This window comes from Ptychodera flava, chromosome 12 (genome assembly GCF_041260155.1).
Source record: "Ptychodera flava strain L36383 chromosome 12, AS_Pfla_20210202, whole genome shotgun sequence".
Lineage (NCBI taxonomy): Eukaryota > Metazoa > Hemichordata > Enteropneusta > Ptychoderidae > Ptychodera > Ptychodera flava.
In genome coordinates this window covers 9,116,187-9,137,578 of record NC_091939.1, presented here as the reverse complement: position 1 = coordinate 9,137,578, position 21,392 = coordinate 9,116,187, and the positions used below count along the sequence as shown (strand labels likewise).

The 21,392-nt window shown below is 38.0% G+C and overlaps 1 protein-coding gene across 1 annotated transcript in view; it reads right to left on the bottom strand.

Moving 5' to 3' along the window:
• LOC139144909 (synaptic vesicle 2-related protein-like) overlaps positions 1-14,796 on the bottom strand; it is a 62,263-nt gene extending 47,467 nt beyond the window's left edge. Inside the window, exons 1-3 of the mRNA XM_070715735.1 lie at positions 14,631-14,796; positions 10,561-10,658; positions 6,578-6,735 (exon numbers count right to left, since the gene is read on the bottom strand). Of these exons, the coding sequence (XP_070571836.1) occupies positions 6,578-6,735; positions 10,561-10,619 (217 nt within the window). The 5' untranslated portion in view covers positions 10,620-10,658; positions 14,631-14,796. The remainder of the gene's footprint in view (positions 1-6,577; positions 6,736-10,560; positions 10,659-14,630) is intronic.
• Between the last annotated feature and the right edge of the window lie 6,596 nt (positions 14,797-21,392).

Sequence of the window (21,392 nt, the reverse complement as noted above, 5' to 3'; positions counted from 1 at the left end):
CTTGTGTAATTTGTTTCTCTAGTACAAAAATTTGCAGAGTCACCCCCAATTTTTATCATTGATTTTGAAAGAGAATGGTTGAAATATTCCTTGAGGAAAGTTTCAGCAAAAGTTTAAGTCTTTTTTACTTTCAAGGCACATACCATACTACCTTAAGGTAAATAATTATGCAAAATGGACGTTTTTTGTGGACGCTCAACTTTGTACAATACTTTGTTGGTCTGCTGCTTATGTGAACTCGTTTTAAAACCTGTAGAGTAAACTTTCCACGGTGGCTCCTGAATTTTACTCTTACTCACAAAAAAATGGTTGAAAGTTACTTTTAACATAGAATGAGCAAAGTTTACAACGTTCAGTTTCAAAATAATACAAACAGACACAGAGCTTGTTTGAGCACTTGCTTTATAAAGTTACATTGTTATTTGAGCAGGAGTGGAATCCTTGTTGGTATGGAATCTAGAATTACTGTATACAATAAATCTAATGGTCTTCGGTACATCAGAATTATCGCAACAAAGGTAGAATTCCCATTGGGGAAATATATTTGAATTCTCAAACTTTTACAATATTTGTTTGATCTACCACTTGTGGGAACTTGGTTTAAAGCTGATGAAGTAAATAACGCTTCAACAATTTAGTTTTGTGAAAATCAAAAATTGTATTTTCTCAAATAGAGTTAACACAGAGATGGCGGCCATTTTGAATGAGTTGATAGATATTGGGTAATTTGTTTCTCATGTACAAAATTTTGCAAGGTGACCACTGATTTTAATTTTATTTCCATGTTTTATTTTTTACTCTTATTTTGAAAGGAATGCTTTAATTTTTCTTTATGTAAAATTGAGCAAAAGTTTAAGATTTTCAATTTCAAGGTGCATACTACCTTAATGCATAGTGGTAAAAAGGTATGTTGTTCATTACTTGTATTAGTACATTGTATATTCAGCTACAAAACTACAGTATATACCTCCTTTACATTTCATGTGCTTCATGACTTTTTTTATCATTACTAGTAAATCAGTCAGTGCTTTTACCAAGGCCAGGCTATATCAATGAACGGTTATGTTGAATCCTGTAAATAATTTTACTGTTCCCAACCTTGACTTGTTGGTATATCAAGCATGCCAAGACAACCCCCTGGCACAATTTCTGATCAAACCTTACTAACCAAAAATCAAACACTGTCCCCTAAAATACCTGTACAGTACCACACTGATGCCTTTGTAATCTATACATACACATATATACCTTTGTAATCTATACATACACATATATACCTTTGTAATCTATACATACACATATATACCTTTGTAATCTATACATACACATATATACCTTTGTAATCTATACATACACATATATACCTTTGTAATCTATACATACACATATATACCTTTGTAATCTATACATACACATATATACCTTTGTAATCTATACATACACATACACACACACAGATGAGACTTACAGTACCTATCACAGATGAAACATAATACCCGGTATTTTCCTGTAACTAAACTCATCACAACAATCCCTGCCATAAATTTAGAACTCTGCATGTACAGACTCTAACCACAGCACTTAAAAAACATTTACCAAACCATTCACCACTTTCCCATTGATAAAATCTCTTCACACAAAAAAACATGTTTACACATGAAAGTCACGAGTTCCCAATCACAACATGCCTTCCGGCTATGTCCTTTGTGACCCTCCTTCAACAAGTCACCTCGTTGTTTTTTTCCCTTGCATTTCATATTCAAATTTTACCTCTGATTTGTAGCTATAAGTTTGGCTTTTGGCATGGCAAATATAACCTTTAATACATACGTTACATTCAATTTTCAGTGACATGAAAAATTGATCATCCCTAAAAAGAATAGCTCCAATATCACAATGCAGTGAATCAGATACAGTGACCTCAGCTCTAAAAAGAATGACAGCTCACTGAAAAATGCCCTAACAGGTAACATACGGACACTCATTTCAACTAGTCATGTTTTTAATTTGATAGCTATTCATAATTCATTCTATGATTTATCTTATGAAGATATTTCACTGTATTAAAATAATCTAAACAGTGTCTTAAATGTCAGTAATCTTTTAATTACAACAGGCAATGACATGTTCAGTGATAACGATGCTTGTAGTAATGTACATGTATACATGTTTCGTAAATTTATGTGGATTATGGCGAACAATTTCATGTCAGAGCTGGTACAATAAAAATCAAATAAATTTTCACAGCCCTGTGTTTATATGGCTGTGATGATGAAAGAACACAATGTCATCAACAAGATTTTTCCGGAATTTTAATCAGTCCAAGGCACGTAAAATTAAATATGGAAATAACTGAAATAGGTACCGTATCGTGTAGTGTTTTTTTTACTAAAGATAAGACAGTGTTGTACATCACCATTTGCACAAAAAAGAGAACAGTCAGGCCTAGGAATCTGTAAACTAAATTTGAAAGCTGTTAGACTGGTATTTTTAAGAACAACATGATGATCTGACACACAAAAAAGAGAAAATTTGGCCTAAAAATTAACATATGCAAATGTTGCAATAATTTTAACAAATCAAAATTAAATCATCTTTAAGAACGTATCAATACCTTTAAAAGATATAACAACAGCAGTTCTGGAAAATATGTTTTGACAAAAAATTACAACATTGGGCCTATATATTTACATATCCAATTTTCATCATCGTTTGGGCATTTGGGCATTTAATAATGTTATTCTAAAAATTCTGAAATCAAAATCAAGACCTATTGGATAAATCATTTGTAAAGAGAAAATGTTTGACAAAAATTCTAGAGCTTAAATTAAAATACCTTGAAATCTGCTTTTTTAATACAGGTTCAATCAGAACATCATGTGGTCACAAAGCACCAAATTCCCTATCAATGTCACTGAAATTTCCAAAATTCTCGGAAAATATTATTTTTGCACATCAATGATGTAATTCTGATGTCATTTGGAATCAGTCCTATTTTGAAAAACATGATTCAAGTGGTGTCAGTCGTGTTTCTGGCTTGTAGTGTGAACTGAAAAAACTTAAACATCACTGCTATGTGACTTAAAACTAAAACAACAGTGTATCTACATGACATTGTATCAAACTGTACACGTAACCTTTTGAGCGCCAAAGTCAATTTTTGTCACCTTTACAAAATATACCCCAGTCAATTTTTTTCGGATTTTTGCCAAAATTTTGATAAAAAACTGCAGCCAATGAAATATGATATCCATTTTGTTCAAAATTACCCAAAAAATTACAGGAAAATTGACAAAAAATTGTAAAAAGTTGCAGTAAAATTTTGGTGGGAAAAATTATGGCACTCAAAGGGTTAAAAATTTGGTGCAGCATCAACATGCTGTCAATGTATCACATTTTCATGGTAACTGAGCATTGCTGATTAAAATATGAAAATAATGTCAAGGTATTTTAAATACTCACTGACACCATCCTTGATATTTAGAGTTCAATGAATATATTCAGCTGACAGTGAAAGCTAAGGCAGCTACGTCAAGCTGACGCAATCTCCTACTCAAATTTCTGTGAGCACTGTTCAATATTATCACTTCAAAATTTATGGCTAACAAACATAGTGTTTAAAAAATCGGTCATGTCACACTGATCTTGTGAAAAGTGAACACGCGTTAGCGAAGCCCAGAGTGATTTGGTGGAAGACAAAAATTTGATTTTCTAGAAAAAAAACTGGACTTTTGCAACATTAGATAATTAAAATAATATAAAAATCTGAGAATTATTTTACAAACTATATTTGATGTCTGTCAGTGCGTATGTGATATGCATACTGATCGTTTCAACTTTGCATGACATATTTATATCAGCACATGAAAAAATATGTGCTGGTATGTGCAGAATGTACAGGACAATTTCTCAAATAGTATTGGATGTGCACACATACACATACAGTACATTCAGACAACATACAATACATAGCATATAGATGCACACATGCATACATACTGACATACTGTACCGGTAGATACATATTATGTGTGAATATCAGGAACATAGAGTTTATAAATGTGTGACATGCAGTTAACTCACTAGTGCAAATTTATTTCTATTGTAACAGAGTTCGAGGAGGATGCACAGATGTTTCAATATACTACTGTATCTCAATCTGCGACATAGTAATTGTATGAACTGCCATTTTTATAGGCGGTCAACATCTTGATCTACATATTTGATGTTACACATAAAATAAATGTCAATACTCTGAACGATAAGCTTTACTTTATGTTGTTTTGTACTTATCAGGATTAGATAAAGCATTCATCAATATTAATATGCAGCCTTTACACTTTGTTCAGTTAGTATCTTGATCATGCAGAGTCTATGATTTCAAAAAGAAATATTTCCGATCACTGTGTGACACACTGTGTCTTTAAATTCAATTTAACAACTCATTAGGTTGTGTTCACAACTAACGATTAGGGGGGGGTGGTTTGGAGGAATCTCGATTGAAATCTTATTTTTTTTCAGATCCCCCCCCCCTAAGTACCCTAAAAAATTTTCAAATGCCCCCCCCCCTCTATATGGTCAAAATTTTTCAAGTCCCCCCCCCCACTATCACAGGCCCGCATATTTGTAAAGGATGTGAGCGCAGAAAAAATAAACATGTATAGTGCCGTTCTGCTCACAGGTGTTAAACACTACCTGTATTAGCACTTTGTATAGTCATATTCCCAAGGCAAGTTCTTTAAATGCATCAGTGAATTTTTTTTTAGATTTATTGGTCTAGTAAAAGCCAACTTGAGTTAATCCAACTCTGGCCAGGTCAATTGCTCCAGTAGGAAAATTGAGAATTCTGGCTAATTGCCGTATTTCACAGTGACCTACCAAAAAATTGTTTCAAAACTACAAGACCTAGGCCTATATGGATTAGATGATACTCAAAATTGACAATACCGGAAGGTTAAAATATTCCATCAAATAAATGTTTTAATCTCTGAAATTTTGGGTGTGATAATTGCAAATTTGGTTAAAAAATAAATAATTCCATTTGGTCACATATTTTTTCTTTTAGTCTTTACTATTCAAAGTTTTACTTCTGTATCATTTTATAATAAGAGTGTGAAAATTTAGAAAATCAAGCATGGTGACCCCATCTTTTTTCTTTAATATTTGATTATTCTCATATGCCAGAATTCAAATATTTCTATGTTTTCTTCCATGTGTTGCTCTCTGGCTTGATCTTGTGTACAAGTGAGTTTCACTGTCATGAGTGTCATTTGACCAAAACTCTTCTTCAACTACCATGTACATCAGAGTCAGAGCTGTCTCTATCACTGTTCAGGTATGCAGTGACACTGACACTGCAGTAGTAGTATCTGATAGTGACACTACCCGTAGGCAGTAGCTGTATTAACTTTGATAATTTTGGCAATATTTTTGTTCACTTTTACAAATGCGTTCTTGTTGTACTCCCAATAGCATGTTGAATTGTCCAGTATTCAGCTTGCTATCACAGCCTATGTATGTGTACCATGCATTTGTATCACTGACAACTGACTGTCAGTCTGGACTCCAATTAAATTATCACCAAATACATATTTATATTTATATACACAGGCTTTGTCGACAAACTAAATATTGTGTGTTTGAGCATGCTGTAGGGAGATAGCAAGAAACTGTAGTTGTTATATTGCATAGAAATATTGCAGAAATCATTAACAGTTGCAGCTTCTGCCCTGTTACGAGGCTCAAGTTTGATTTTTACGACAAATCACACTTTTAGATTTTTTCGAGATAAAAGTCATGAAATGTGACAAAATGGTTCTAGATTTTGTTAAATTATTACTAACATTACAACATTTTGATGACATAAAATTGGTATTCATTTTCATTGAATTACCTACAAAAAACTTGGAATTGGAAATGTAAAATCTAAAGACTCAAAATTCAAGTCCCCCACAAAAAATTTTCAAGTCCCCCCTTCTACTACCCCAAAATTTTCGAAACCCCCCTGAATTCCTCCAGTCCCCCCCCCCCCCACCGTTTTTTGTGAACGCAGCCTTACAAGAAAAGTGGTCTACTCTCATTCGACGTGATGGTACGTCAACATAAACTTTTCAATGTTGTTGGTATAAAGTTAATACTATAGTAGGGGTAGTAAAGCCTGCGTGCTACATCACAACAAACCTCTGCCAAACGAGTCTGTCATGAATATTCACGGCGCCTTCTGAAAAAAACGAAAACCGCGATTTGACAATAAGTTTATTTTGTCAACAGCTCCTCTGTACTATCGGTGGAGGGACTGTGATTTGTCGATTAAAAGCAACTATGACACCACATAACATCCTAATGTTCTGGCGTCATCCTCTCGCGTGATTGTAGACAAGCCGGCAAAATTCCTGAATCACACAAGCAGACGGCGGTGAGACCCACAGGTTATCGTAACGTTGCTTGGATAGTCGTTCGAGGCGGGCGGCCGTAGGTCGCCGTTATACTTGGAAAAAAGCAAGTAAACGGCGACCTGCGGCCGCCCGCCTCGAACGACTATCCAAGCAACGTTACGATAACCTGTGGTGAGACCTACCTTCGTCGAGAGACTCTATAGCCCTCTTCCGAAGTTCGTCGCTATCTGGGCCGCCTCCATTGGCATCAGCGCCCTTCGATATTTCGATTTGGTCCTCTCCACCCAAGTGTTCGTAATCACTGCCTTCTTCGTCTCGAAACCGCCGGAATTTGACAAATCTGGAAATAAGGGCATCCATATTGATACAGCTGTAGCATCAACAAGTCTCTCAAGCAGAATGTCTAAATTGTTTTTGAGGGATGGCAGTCATTTCGAGAGGGTTCACAGCGATCTGAAGGTTTGTAATACAGGTAGCTAGTGATTTGCATATTCAATCTCTCACATTCAATTCCATGTATGACAGCGCGAGGGGGCGCTGTTTAGAAAATCGGACAAACTGATGTGAAACTTTTTTTAAAATGTGAAACTTATGTTAAAGTTCAGTGGTCGTCGCGCTGCGCATGCTCATAAGGGTGTGTGTGAATAAATTAAATAACTCAAATAAGTAGAAGTAGATCAATATAAGGTTTTAAATATGATAATTAAAGCTCTATCACTATCTCTAATGTTTGGCCATTCTTATTGTGTTCTGTGTATTAACTGCAGCAGTCTGTTGAACTCCTCTCCGAATGACATCATGATACCCATAGAAAAGCTACTTGTGTGCAAGTATCATTCGTATCAAAAATTGAAGTCAGGTCGCGACTAAAATTCAGATGTCAACTGTAACAATGCCCGTTATAGTAAATTAGCTTTGTTGGAAAAGAAAATACGGGGAATGTTAATTTTTGGTGCTTTACTGCAGTAACATGTGTAATGTATCTTGATGAACAATATACCATACTCTCTATATCATTAGGTAATGTAATCTTGTAATTTCGCCTTGTTGATGCAAATTACATAAACACCCACTCATCAATTCAGGAAGCACCAAAACTTAATATAAAACTGGCATTTCTGCAATATTTGGATCAAATTTAGTTTATCTCGAAGAAAATCTGGTGATTTATTGCATTTGTGAAAACCTAAAATGCAGGTGTAACTATGATTTCACGGATTGCATAAAAGTGGATCAGTAAGTGTAATTTTCAAAGCTGTCAACAATTTTCACCATCATTAGAGTGATAAGCATTCATGTTATACTGGTTGCCGTCATATTTTGCTCAATTGCAAGGGCTTTCCTAGTGAGGCCAATCAAATAAAAGTTCATGAGAGTGATTTTCAACTTGTCTGTAGTATAATCCAACACTGGCTTGGAAAATGGTCGTAATTATTCTATATCAAACATCGAAAATGTCATTTGAAATTTTGTATGGTAGGAATGAAAACGTGTACTTCGCGTTTGGTCTTAACTGAGGCGCACGAAATTAAATTTCTGTTTTGCACCCCATGCGCGTATGTTTTTGAAGTTTGCCATGGAAAACATACAGTGTTTTGAAGCTTTTCGAGGCCACTAAGCTTTTCTGCCCATAAATTCTTTTGTTAGAAATGTTGTATAATATGCTCGGAAAATTACTGTTTCTGCTTGTTTTATGACTGCTTACCATATGAAAGTTTTAGAACTCAACACAGTTAAATTAATCTCTATGGCGTCATTCATGATTATTACACAGTATTGTATTTAGATGATGCGCCCAAGGACGTATTTATAATTTTTTAGCTGATAATGGCGTAAATTGTCTCAGTTACTGTTATTCGTTGAAACCGCAAAAGAGCTACATTTTATTCAGCGCACTGAAAAAAGAAAAACTTGATTCAGTTAACCCAGCGCACAATAAACCATAGCAACAATAGAAATAATCGCCAAGAGTCAGTGTAAGAACAGGAACACTTGACATTAGTATTTAGGTTGAAGTGGCGGGCATATCGACTACGGGATCGATAGATCGAGCCGAAAATCGATCTATTTAGCAGACTACCCAGCTAAGGAGCGCCTGTGACGCGTGCCCATGCGTAGGCGCTAGGCGTCAGCCCATAAACTTGGTACAGGTGCCGCCAACTTAACTGTTCGTACAAAAAGGTGTTCGTGCGCGCGCAGCAGCCGGTGAGCAAATTTAAAAACTAATGTGTGTGTGTGTGTGGGGGGGGGGGGGGTGATGTGGAAGGAAGGGCGCAGGCAGCGGTGGGGCGGCCGGCGGCGGGGATACATACTCATAAGCCGTACTTCCCTTCGCGTATCGGCTTTCATACGACTACTTATAAGTTATAAAATTCTGAGACAAAATGTATTAGGGCCTATTATCCAATGTCGATTATTCCGTAACGTTTGCGTTTTTTACAAAGATATTTTCTAACCCTGGCTGACTGGTCATGTACAGTACAGTACCGTAGGATGTACACGTTTCCAGTATTTTCATGCATGTGAAGTGAACTGACATGGATCCTTAGAGTCTCTGGCGATCACCACAGATGGGTGCTATGTTGCTTGGATAGTCGATCGAAAGTGTGAGGCCGAAGGCCGAACCTCGGTACTATAGTGTTTACACCAGTCAGTACCGCCGAGTTTCGGCCTTCGGCTTATGAGTGGGTAGGCTATCAAGTTCGATAAAATCCATTCATCGGTTTATTGCCTCTATTTTCAGCTGAATTTATGTATATCAGAATATCTCGGTAAAATTAAATATGCACTTTCACTTTTTTAATGCATGTATCTCACAAAATATGGTGAGTTATATGTAGAATTTAGAACAAAACCTGTAAAACGAGTGGAAGTTTCAGGATAAGGGGTTTGGAAAATGGGTAGGTCGGATTACCTGAGTATACATGTAGATTTTGTTACCATCAGTTTTTATGACAGGACACATCAACAAATATATATTACAGAAAGTCATTGTCATTAACTTAGGTTTTAATGATTTCAACATTAAATGTTATATAAATTACAACTTAACTAAAAAGAAACCAAAAAACAAAACATGATGATGACGCAAAGATTGAATGGGTAAAATTCTGACACATTTCCATGAAATCCAGGATAGATATTTGTACTGTCTTCTGTTGATAGTTATAATTTTCAACAAGAGCCCCCTCTCTATGTATACTACACGGCATCTCCACGCACAGTGGACCTGTGCTGATGCCTGCACACAGCCGGGAACAACAGCCAGACCAGTCATGATCAGGTGTATTTGACAGCTAAAAGTGCTTCGCTATGTCACTATAAAGTTCACCCTAACAACTTTGAACTCAAGACACTTTCACTTGTAAATTGATATTTTGCAACTATGTATACCACACAATACGAGGCATGTAGGCTGTGATGAAACGCACGGGTAGGCCTACATGATTTTCATCGTCATATTGGTCTCGAATCAGTAGGATACCTTATTTAGTTGTCTTATTAACTTCAATCGTTCATATTATTTCATTTGTTTTGTTTTGTTTTTTTGGATGTTTCGTGTTTTTGGTTTGGTTTTTTGTTGTATGAAACAACTTGATTTGCAAGAAAAGAAAAGCGGGCATATGAACAAGTACCGAAAGACGCACAGGGCCGTTATTTAGCCACACACTGGGAAAAACGCAATAATACAATATGTTGAAATGATAATGTTATTTTCATCTTAACATTTTTGTATCTCTCATCACGTCGAAACACTCATGAATAATCGACATGCCAAAAATATGATCTACCTTACGTGTCCAAGGCAAATTCCTACCAGAAACTATTTGATTGGGGACTTACCTCATAGTAAGAACATCACACCGACCTTCCAATCATTAGAGATAAGGATTAGGCTTACCTTACGGCTTGCATTAATTCAAAAACGCATTATACTGTGCTACAAAGAGACTTCCCTGACACTTGAGGTCGAAGTGCCTTCTATAAAAGGAGTAGATAGGTTCGGACGCCTGTGTCTTTGGCGATACTTTCCGCCACTAGTCCTGGATTCTACTTGTGATTGGGGGGGGGGGTAATTTTTAGGGGTCTACAGATTTGAAGTAAGTGGGGATACGAAATTCTCTTAATTCTCGGCCCTTTCAAAGGAAACAAAAAAAAAACTTACGGTTGCTGTGTGGACGAGACGTCGCGGATGACAACCGATGTGTCCATTGCTCCAGCCATCTTTCTGATGTTTTATGACATTAAGTTGATGTGAAAAACCTGAAATTCATCGAAGAAGAAAAACATTCGATAAATTGAAAGCGTTAAACTGATGCGTTTACGAGGTGCTCTTAAATGTGCCTGTATCAACAACCGGGCCAACTTCCTTTAACAGTATATTTGATTTCGATGCAATGCAGACGAACTCAGGTCCAATGTACTTATTCAGTATCAGTAAACTATTGTAGGAGTGATTCAACGCAAGTAAAAGCATTATATCTCGCTATTACGCATGGATGTAGTTTTGTAAGACGCCTCGATGGAAAAAACCTTTAAAGTTTGTTAGATTTTAATATCAAAATGTGATTTGGATTACAAAATTATCCCTTGTAGAAGAATGCTTGATAAATGAACCATGGACTAGAAAAGGGTCATCATCAACTCAACTGGGCAAATTGATTTTCCCCTGCACAATAAGAACAATTGAATTAGGCCAGAGAAAAATTCTTGTTCATCGGATTTTTTTGGAACCCAGGTTCAGGAGCGGCGAGCGAATTTTTTAAATTTTTTTTAGGCCAAAGGTAACCGCGGTCCCTCGGACATTTTTGCCGGGATGCAGACAAGGCAAAATAAGCTTTTCCCCTTTTAGGCTAACCAGAAATATCACAAGATACACTGATACTGGTTATTGAATTCAAAACTATATTTCAGACGTCGCAACAACGTGTTGACAGAGCTCAGTGCAGACACGTCGGAAGTCTCATTCAGAATCCGACATGCCCGTGATAACCCGACGAAGTGTAGGGCACCGTCAGCGGCGTTACTAAAGTATTTGCGATGCAGAAGTATGAATTTTCCGAAATCAAATAAAAATTCCAAATCAGGTAAAGTAGAAGCGGTGATTCCGATGAACAATTTATTTTTTCTTTCTGTCCTTACTGTGTAAAAGTCAGGCATCACCAAAATATAACCTTAGAAGAGAGTCGAATAAAAAAATATGAATAAAATTCTAGCACTTTTCTTTACCTTAATTGTTCTATGAGAAGTGAAATGAATAATCTTTGAAGAAAAATGTATTATATTAACCTTAGTTTGGCCCCTCCATAAGTGCATTGGTCCGTCCCTAATATTGGATTGAATATTGTGCCGATGGTGAATATACTTCACTCGGCCGTGAACACATGATTGAATTGAACAGTGTCTCTCACAAAACCAGTGCTCCGTGACTGAGAGCCCTCAATCTCCCACAGTCGCATTTCAACAGCGTGCGGTTTCCATGACGATCATTTATGACAAGTTTTCAACGGCAAGTTGGCGCCGCATTCGAAATAATCAATGAGCCGTGTTTCAATGAAAGAATTTTGACGTTATGGTTGGCCTATGATGATGAAATGTCTGAAAACCAAGGCACGAATTATTGCCATGAAGGCTGATAATTATCATTGCCCCTGGTTGGTAATCCAAAGTACTGTTTGTTTGTTTGTTTGTTTGTTTGTTTGTTTGTTTGTTTGTTTGTTTGTTTACATATATATTTACATGTATTTATTAGTATTTAGAGGTATGTTTCGATTGTACTCTTTCTTCTTGACGAAGTTGACGAGGCGGGAGGTTGGTGTGTGGTGTCAACTGCATGTATAGACTGTCACATTGCCCCGCGCAGCCCGCACCAATTATACGCAGAGGCGGAGCTCGTAATCATATTGACCAAATCTAAAGAGTTTGAAATCAAATATTCGCTCATAAAACGAACTAAATTATCCCCAGCTAGATGTATATAGGCACGGGGACTCTAGAGAAGTTCTTTCGAAAGCTTATGACAAAGGTCCATTTCATTACCAGACTTATGGATAGTATTCTCACCGTCAAGCAATGTGTCGATTTATCCCTTAATTGATCAAAATTCTTCCGCAGCGATGGGTAATTTTCTTTCAGTGTGAACGAATTATATAACAGCACAGTTCCTCCGGTAATGGATGGACTTTGATGACAGTGAAGATTACCGTAAGTGCCCTAAGTGCCCTAACGAGATGTTTTGTTTTAAATATGATAGTCATACCATCGCACTGCACACAGTAAGTAACCTTTTGAAACGCTAGATTATTTTACACTCTAGTGTAATTTTTCTTAAAACAAAATACCTGCGAAGCCTGATATAGGAGGAGGTGCATCTTTCACTACGCGAAGATGAATGTTTGAGGGACTGCATATACTTTCCTAAACGTAAGCCGATAGAATATACCAAACAAACGGTATTTTTGAACCCAAGTCAGAGGAAGTCGCATACCCGGTATGACCATGAACCCATGTGGCAGGGTCATGGTTAACTCCAATTATCTCGTGTATGTGAATGTCTAGAGCAACTGTTTAAATGCACGGAGTGAAATTCATTCGGAAAGAAAAGAAAGAAAAGTACATCTCACATAGAACAATAGAATTACCGCGATTACAGTTGACTCTTTTAAACACGGCTCTGCAGAATGGCAAATGTGAACACTTTTGTCCTTACATTACGGTTGAAGTCAGCGGGGTTGTGCCGAATTCATATTGTCAATCCTAACAAAGACTTAACAGATTATGCACGATGGAACAATAGCACTGTCGGCTATTCGATATCGATCCGAATAATATTAAGATGGCCTCCCCGACAAAGATGGCCGCCTTCCGCCGTCGGCCCAGTTTTCTTTGAAAACCTTGGAATTCGAAAGAGAGTCACGTCGATGCACATCCTTGGATAACGTGAATCGTTAGGCGTGTTACCATGGTGATAATGATATCATTCGGAAAACTGTCCAAGGTGCAATTAAAGGTAATTGAATTGTGTCTACGATAATGAGAGAGAATAAAGCAGTAAACGTTAACGTTTTGAGTGCCCATGCCTCTTGCATTTTATGAATTGATAGCATATTATACTACAGTCGCATTTATTTATCAGCGTCCCTGTCCAGGCCCCATGGTAAAACGTAAAGAAGGCTCCTTGAGTGTACGTGAGTAATGCAGTTCGTATGCCTATGCGAACATGGAACCAACAGTACGATACATTTTTCAGCTCAAAATGCAAAATGATTCTATCACTTGCAACCAGGTGGCTCTTTAATTTTAAAAAATCCAACGCACTGTATTGCCAACACGTCAAAGCATCCACGCTGCGATCCTCGAAAAGTTCCGATTACAACTGTCGTATAACATGGCATGGTGACAAATACTTGGGTCTTGGGGAAGTAAAAGTGACTCATTTTACTATGGCCTTAATGAACATCAGAAGCCATCAGCAAAGTTCAGGGTTTCATTTCCACGGTGCTGCTTCGATGAGCTGTTCCGTTTTTCAACAGGAATTTACTTCGTGTGTAATTGACTCGCAGAGACAACGTTCTCTCGCAGATGTCATAAACCTGACGAGACCAGTTTCGCTCATGATACACGGTATTGCAGAACGATGGTTATGGCAGCAATTAATTTGAATCACAGGCTAGAAATATGTCTAACCAACACGCCAGCAAGGACAATGACCCACCAAAGGTACTACATATAACTAACGGTTATACACCTAGTAAATTAATTTGAGAAATGTCTCGATTCACCGACCATCTTCCCCCTCAATGTTTCTATAAGGCCGGTGGTTTTTGAAGAACAATTTTTCGGCATCGCATACCCATAAATAAATTTAATAAGTCGCTAAATTTGTGAGGACATTATGATACTGTAATGACTATAGATGCTATTTCTGGAAACATGGTAGACCAGTATCTGTGTAGCTTTTAACAGAGGTGATTTTAAGTGCTAACAATGACGTCACGAGGGCCTGCAAGGTATATATAGCTGTTGTAGAAAGCGGCGTAATTCTGCGGGATAAAAGAACTGTATACAGTGTAAGGATATATCACTCACTCGGTAATTTTCTACATAGTTTTCATCAGTTAAACGATAGTAACTACTTTTATCAATTTTACTTGTCTCTGCAGAGGAAGTTAAAATTGTATTGAAAATGTGCTAATATTGCAAACAAAGGGACAGTACCTTGTAACGTCCACCTACCTTCACTCTTCGGCTCGGATCTTTGCTTCAGCTTATTCCACCGTTTAGACTTGGTTTTCCTTGATGAAGACGATCACACAGTCTAAAGGTGTGGCTCACGTCTCATCGCCGTGCTCCAAAATGCTTCGAACGCCGTCGATCGTTACCTTCCCGAACTCACTTCGCTGTTTACGGAAATTGAAAACGCCTAATGACCCATGCTATCTGTCAACCGGAATGTTATTACGAAGTGCGCATGCGTGTTGGTCATCCTTGGGCGCCCGCATCAATCGATCGAACCGATCAGTGCGATATTTGTGTCGCGTTATTTAAATTTCCTCGTCCTTCTGTTGATGTATCCTGTCGTCTTTTATTAGTAACCTATTTGCTAAAATTACATTATTTAACAAGTTTCTTCGACACTCGGGATAAAAAAGTGAGAGAGAAGTGCGCGTAACAGACCCGCGAACTCCTCTCTTTCTTAACTTGTTCATCATGTTGTTTGTGTAGCTCAGCGAATCGCGTATTTTGATAACGCCTGTCAATCCAATAACTATCGCAAAATCGAAGCAATCAAAAATTGTTTGCTATCGAGAAACGACATAAACTGTTCGAAGAAGAATAAACACCAGTCATCTGTGTCTTTCTGTTCCAAATAAAGACTATAAGCACACTCAATTTTAAGCACTGGCGCAGGTATGTAAGGGTCCCAAATTCGACAAAGTGAGCGTCGAACTGAGCGTGGAAAATGACAAAGTGAGCGTCGAACTGAGCGTTGGAAATGGCAAAGTGAGCGTCGAACTGAACGTCGAACTGAGCGTTGAAAACTGACAAAGTGAGTGTCAAACAGCGTTTGATACAAAGTAAGCGTCAAACTGGGCGAAAAAAAGAAGAACCGAGTGCTAAAATGTAGCGAATATGCGAAATATAGCTCGCATGGGTGCTCAGTTAGCGCGTACTGGATAGTACACGATTTGCCAGTTGGCTAATAAAAACGTGTTTACAATGATGTGCGCAATATTGGTGTAATAATTACAGTTAATTACAGTTTACTCTTCGTAGTCAAAAAGAATAAGAGATAGGAGTCAAGGTCCTGCAGTCGACGGACCTCGGAGCAATGTCAATCACTATAGTGTGCATGTATGTGAGTTGACAAATGGCAGGCAGAGCGAGGTCAAATATACGTCATTCTCTATGGGTTGACCGAGACTGAAAAGTTTTCAGCCGATCATAAGCTTACGCCTGAAGCCGAAAAAATAACTGTAACTTTCACTTTTTTGGGTGAAAGATGTTCTTTCACATTGCTTTAATTCTGAAACATTTGTCATGATAAGACATTGTTCGGCAATCGTGATGTCAAATGGATAGAAAATCACGGTCATCACATGCACAGAATCCCATGTCCAAAAAACGATCATCGCATAGAGTGTCACGTTCAGCAAACGATTTCTAGACAATGTGTTTATTCAGGCAACGTCTAAATTGACCTTTCAACATCAAGAGTCTTTGGATAACAAGTCTGATTTATGTAGAATCATTATTGAACGTACGCGAACTGTATGTCAGTCAAGTTCAGCCACGCTGACAGGACTTCAAACAAATCAAGATCATGGAATTTTCAGTGCTGCAGCGGGCTCAACCCTCTGAGCATAGGGAACCCAGAAGTCTGGTTGTTGTTGTTGTTGTTGTTGTTTGTATTGTTGTTTATGTTTATTAGTCGTGTTGTTGTTGTTGACCAATAAAATTCAACGAACATAGCTGTTGTGTTGTTGTTAATGTTTCAAGCGTAACGTAGATGTCATAAGAAACGCTACAAGGACACTTGGCCCGATACAACTGCCGGCCATCTGCTAACGCGTACACTCTCGAGTGTGTAATTCTAAAAAATGTCAGGAAAATTCATGAAAATTGGTAAAATGTCCCTCAAAACAAAAATTTTGTTGGGAAAAATCGCCGTCATGGATATACAAAAAATGGTACCGGTGAGCGGCGTCGCTTGACAAAAACGTCGGCATTTTATGGCGATCAGCGCAGAAATGATCTGAGAAATTTTACTGTGCAGCTACAATAGTCCACAGACACATTCATTCAAAATCATCAAAATGCAGAGTGATTTTTATCTAGAGAAGCGTGGTCCGTAGCGGCACATATCCCGGGCCCCGTCGCGACTATGGTAATATCGATGCGTGCAGAGCCGTAAACTACGTTGATAAGTCGGTCAATTTATATTTTCCTTGATTATTTCATAGTGATCGCGCCAACTAGATTTGCAATATCTCTATCACTCTGTAAAAAACTACAATGCTATCAACACAAGACATAACATTGGTGTCGTGTGATAAACACATAAATATTTCTAGTTTATTCCTTGCTTACATTCATCGTTCTGTTTGCTTAAAGTTCAAAGAATACCTACCATACTGTAATCTTGAATGCAGAGCTTTGGACTTCAAAACAATTATACCAGCAGCGTATTTTATTGACACGAACTTTATAGCAGAATGCTTTCTTTATTGAACGTGTTTATGAAGTGATGATAAACTTGATCGTAAACTTGCTCCAAGTCTGTAGGCGTATAAATATCAAAATGGCATAAATTTAAGGAATAAACTTCGCCTACCCGGTTGTTCGCATGTCGGGTTGGTGATAGGCTGTTACGTAGTTGTGGGTTGAACGATGTGGCTAGACGTCGCAACCCATCGTAGTAGTTAGCCAATTCTAACTTGTAATTTCAGTGCCTTCTTTATTGAGTACAAGGGACATTCATGCTGCTATCAAATATAGATAAAAATAGACACGACAAATTGTCCCCAGACGCGATGTCGATATTTGCTATCATGGAATGGCTCTACCGATGTATGACCAGAGTTTTACTTCCCGATCTCGCACAAATTGAACAAAATTTGGATGTCGTAATTAACTTGAACTTTACATCTGATAAATTGTCAACTATTTTTTTGACATCGATTACACCTAAGACATGTTAGGGGGTGTTCGTGAAATGCACCTTTTGTTCGGTATTTAGTTTGCAATATTTTACAGACGGAAGAGAACTGAACATACGCAACAGTGACAACGTACTAGTTTATTTGACCAAGACGTAGATGTACACGCTCTCTCTCTCTCTCTCTCTCTCTCTCCTCTCAAAAAAATACTGCAAACTGTAGCCGTTCATGCCGTTTACCGCTGTTCCTGCGGTATTTCCGCGATCATTAGAAGTAGAAGAGGTATGAATGATTCACTTCCAGTCTGTGGTAAATGACTTTTCATGAATATTCAGTCTCTGAGCAGCGGTAATCCTGGCGGTAAGCGAGGCAGAGGTATAAAAATGATAATTGTCATGGCCTTGAAGCGAAATCTGTTCGGAAAGATTGTCTACCTGAAACAGGGCAACAGTAACAGGGAATGTCAACTCATACCAAATCATCAGGCGGGATTGACGACTCATTGGGTAACGCCATACTGAATGCATGGAGGTAGCTCCTACTACCTCCATGCTGAATGTAAACATCGACCTGGCGGGACGCGATCTTACAGCTGATGGCAAAATTAATTATACCACATCCTATCGTTGGAGGCGCCATCACGCTCAGTTTGACGCTCACTTTGACGCTCAGTTTAACATTTTCCACAAAGTGCTCGATCGCTCAGTTTGACGCTCAGTTTGACGCTCAGTTTGCCATTTTCCACAAAGTGCTCGATCGAGCACTTTGACGCTCACTTTGTCAATTTTTGGGGTCTTACATACCTCACTCGCGCCATCATAGCAACAGCGTGGAAAGAATATATCAGGTATTACTGCCACAAAGGAAAAATTCAATTTTCCATATACTTTTTATCATTTTATGGAAGATCCCTTTGAAGATACCTCGTGTGTCCCCGTTACATAAGGGCGGGGGTTGGGGATGCGATTAAGAGGTTCATCATTTTTCACGCAAAGTTTTGAGAGAGGTCTTTCATTTCGCGTATAATTCAGGGGGTTCGCCAATTTTTGTGCAAGGATATGGAAAAGATCAACTAATATTTTGAAACACTGCACCGAAATATGAGTGCACAAAAGCTGGGACTTGCAAGTGTACGGAAAAATTACCAAGTATTCATGGGAATGATATATCCTTAGAAGAAAACACGATTGGAACTAATTTGGGATAATTGGATGCTGAAGTAATGTCGGTTTGACCTGCAAATGTAATCTCATCTGCTTTTCTTTTTACGTTACACACTTGTTTAATGAGTAATTTTTATTATTCCAACATTCAGCTATGCATAATCTAACACTTTTGAGAAATTTGAAAAATACTAAGATCCAATTATCCCAAATTAGTTCCAATCGTGTTGAATGTATGCAGTTTTGACTGTACATATACTGTCAAATACATCCTCTGTATAACGGTTTAAAACACACACAACATTTACATCACTTTTCCAGGTACACTATTGTAAGTTATAGATAGAATCATCAAACAACTTATGCGTGAGAAAATTATAAACAATGTTTCATACCAATAAATAAATCTTTTTGTGAAGTCTTTACTTAATATTACACTGAACACATCTTTTGTATTTCAAAGACAATTTGGAAAACAATGAAAATGATATATTTTAGTAAATAAAAAATCTATGATGAACAGTGCTACTGTAATGGCAATTATTGAAAGAAAAGAACGACAAATAATAAAGCTCTGAACCAGTACAAAAGTTATAGCAGTTAGTAAACAAAAAAACCCACAAGAAACACAAGAAAGCCCTGAATCAGTCTCTATCACTCAAACACATTTTAGTGGAAAATGAAATCAAAAGTGAGTCTGCCTGTATCACTGCTACCGTCACCATAAACAGAACCACTACTTTCAGCATCATCACTACTGCTGTCACAGTCACCGCAATCTTCTGTCTCCCCTCTTGCTTCTCCCCTTCCTTCTCTTCCTACTGTCCCTCCTATTCATCCTCACAGGTTCGATCATCGTTACCACCACTACTGCCATCATCATCATCATCACTACGACCTTACACAAATTACACAAATTGCCCGAACAGACAAGTGTAAATTTCATAGCAACATGAATAAATAAGATCCAGGTCCTAACCCGAGCTTGAACACAAATACACGACCTGGCTATAGCATTTTTCTGGAAGCTGAAAACGCAAACGATAACACGAACGACTTTGACGAACGATGAGTCTAGCTGCTCTTGGAGTTGAAGGTACAAAGTATAATAGGCTCATCTTCAAAATCTAATCCAAGTCAATGAAGAGGTGGCATAAACCTTGACCAAGTGCTACTAGACGAACAAAGAACAAGCTATAAGGTGAAAACGTCTGATTCCGATTTGATCGCTCCCGATCAATCAACACACAGGAATTTATTTAAAAAGGGAGCTGAATTCACTTTTCAACAACAGCAGAAACAACCACCATAGTGATGGGTCATTAACAAACAAGAAAGTTTGAAATTGTGACTCACCCACTATACGATTTTTTATTTATTTTGTAGTAAATGAAATGAAAAGTGACCCATGCGGGACTCGAACTCACATCCCCAATACATTTCGGATGCTCTACCAACTGAGCTAATGGATCAGTCGGAATAACTGTGGTCAGTCCTGTCACTTAGATGGGGCTCTTCATTTCATGTGCATGTATAGTGAGTTTTTGGCTAAACTCATCATCTAATCTTTCTGCCTAAGGATCCTATGGATTCAACAGGGACTCGCACAGAAGTCACCAACTTAGGAATTGACTTTTTTGGTAATGAGGATCAGTCATACGAATGATGCAAAGCCAGAGAAATGTAATTTTTGGGTTTGAAATTATGACTCACTCCACTATACGAATTTTTATTTATTTTGTAGTAAATGAAATGAAAAATGACCCATGCGGGACTCGAACATCCGAAATGTATTCGGGGGATGTGAGTTCGAGTCCCGCATGGGTCACTTTTCATTTCATTTACTACAAAATAAATGAGAAAACACAGCCATGCATGTGACACATAGTAGAGCGAAGTGAAAACAAAACTTTATAACTGCAGTTAGCAGTGTTTGTGAAAAAGGAGTCGAACACAGTAGCTTCGTGACGACATCAGTCATATGGACTGACTTTTACCGGCCCAGTACTAGTCTCGGTTACCCAGACTCCTCTGCGTTTACGCTGCGCTACAGGGGTAGTCTGGTTGAGGGGCGACTTGCAGCGATTTCGAAGCTGTTATCCAATTGGTTGGCAGAATCGTACCGTTATAATGAAAAAATACAAATAAACTCCCTAAGTTGCTGTGAATAGTGACAATCGACCAATCAGATATAACCTTGCAAACACGCTGCGAGTCAGCCGCTGGTTGAGCGCAGCGGAAGCGCAGAGGAGTCTGGGTAACTGAGACTAGCCCAGTACTACTTCGAGATTCCACTCGTGGAGATGATTGCGCAGAGCGCTCTCAACATGCTTTGGGACAACGACGCCGAGTAGTCGAGAGATTCTTGGCTGAAAGGGTAAAAATGCTCTGTGAACTCGTTCAGAGGGTGGGCAGAATGGAACGAAAAGGAGTGGAAATTAAACGATCACAAAGGCAAAGCGTTTTATTCCAATACCATTATGTCGTTTTCGTTTTATCTTTATTCCAAAGCACTATAGGCCACCGGCCCTTAGTATAATAATAACCAATTACACAGAAAAACTAGTGAGGTCAGGGGTTCACCTTAAAAGAACAAAACGGTGAACTTTGAACTTAACATCATGCAATATCATACAAAAGTACCAACAAGAAATTTAGACACATTCCTATTCATT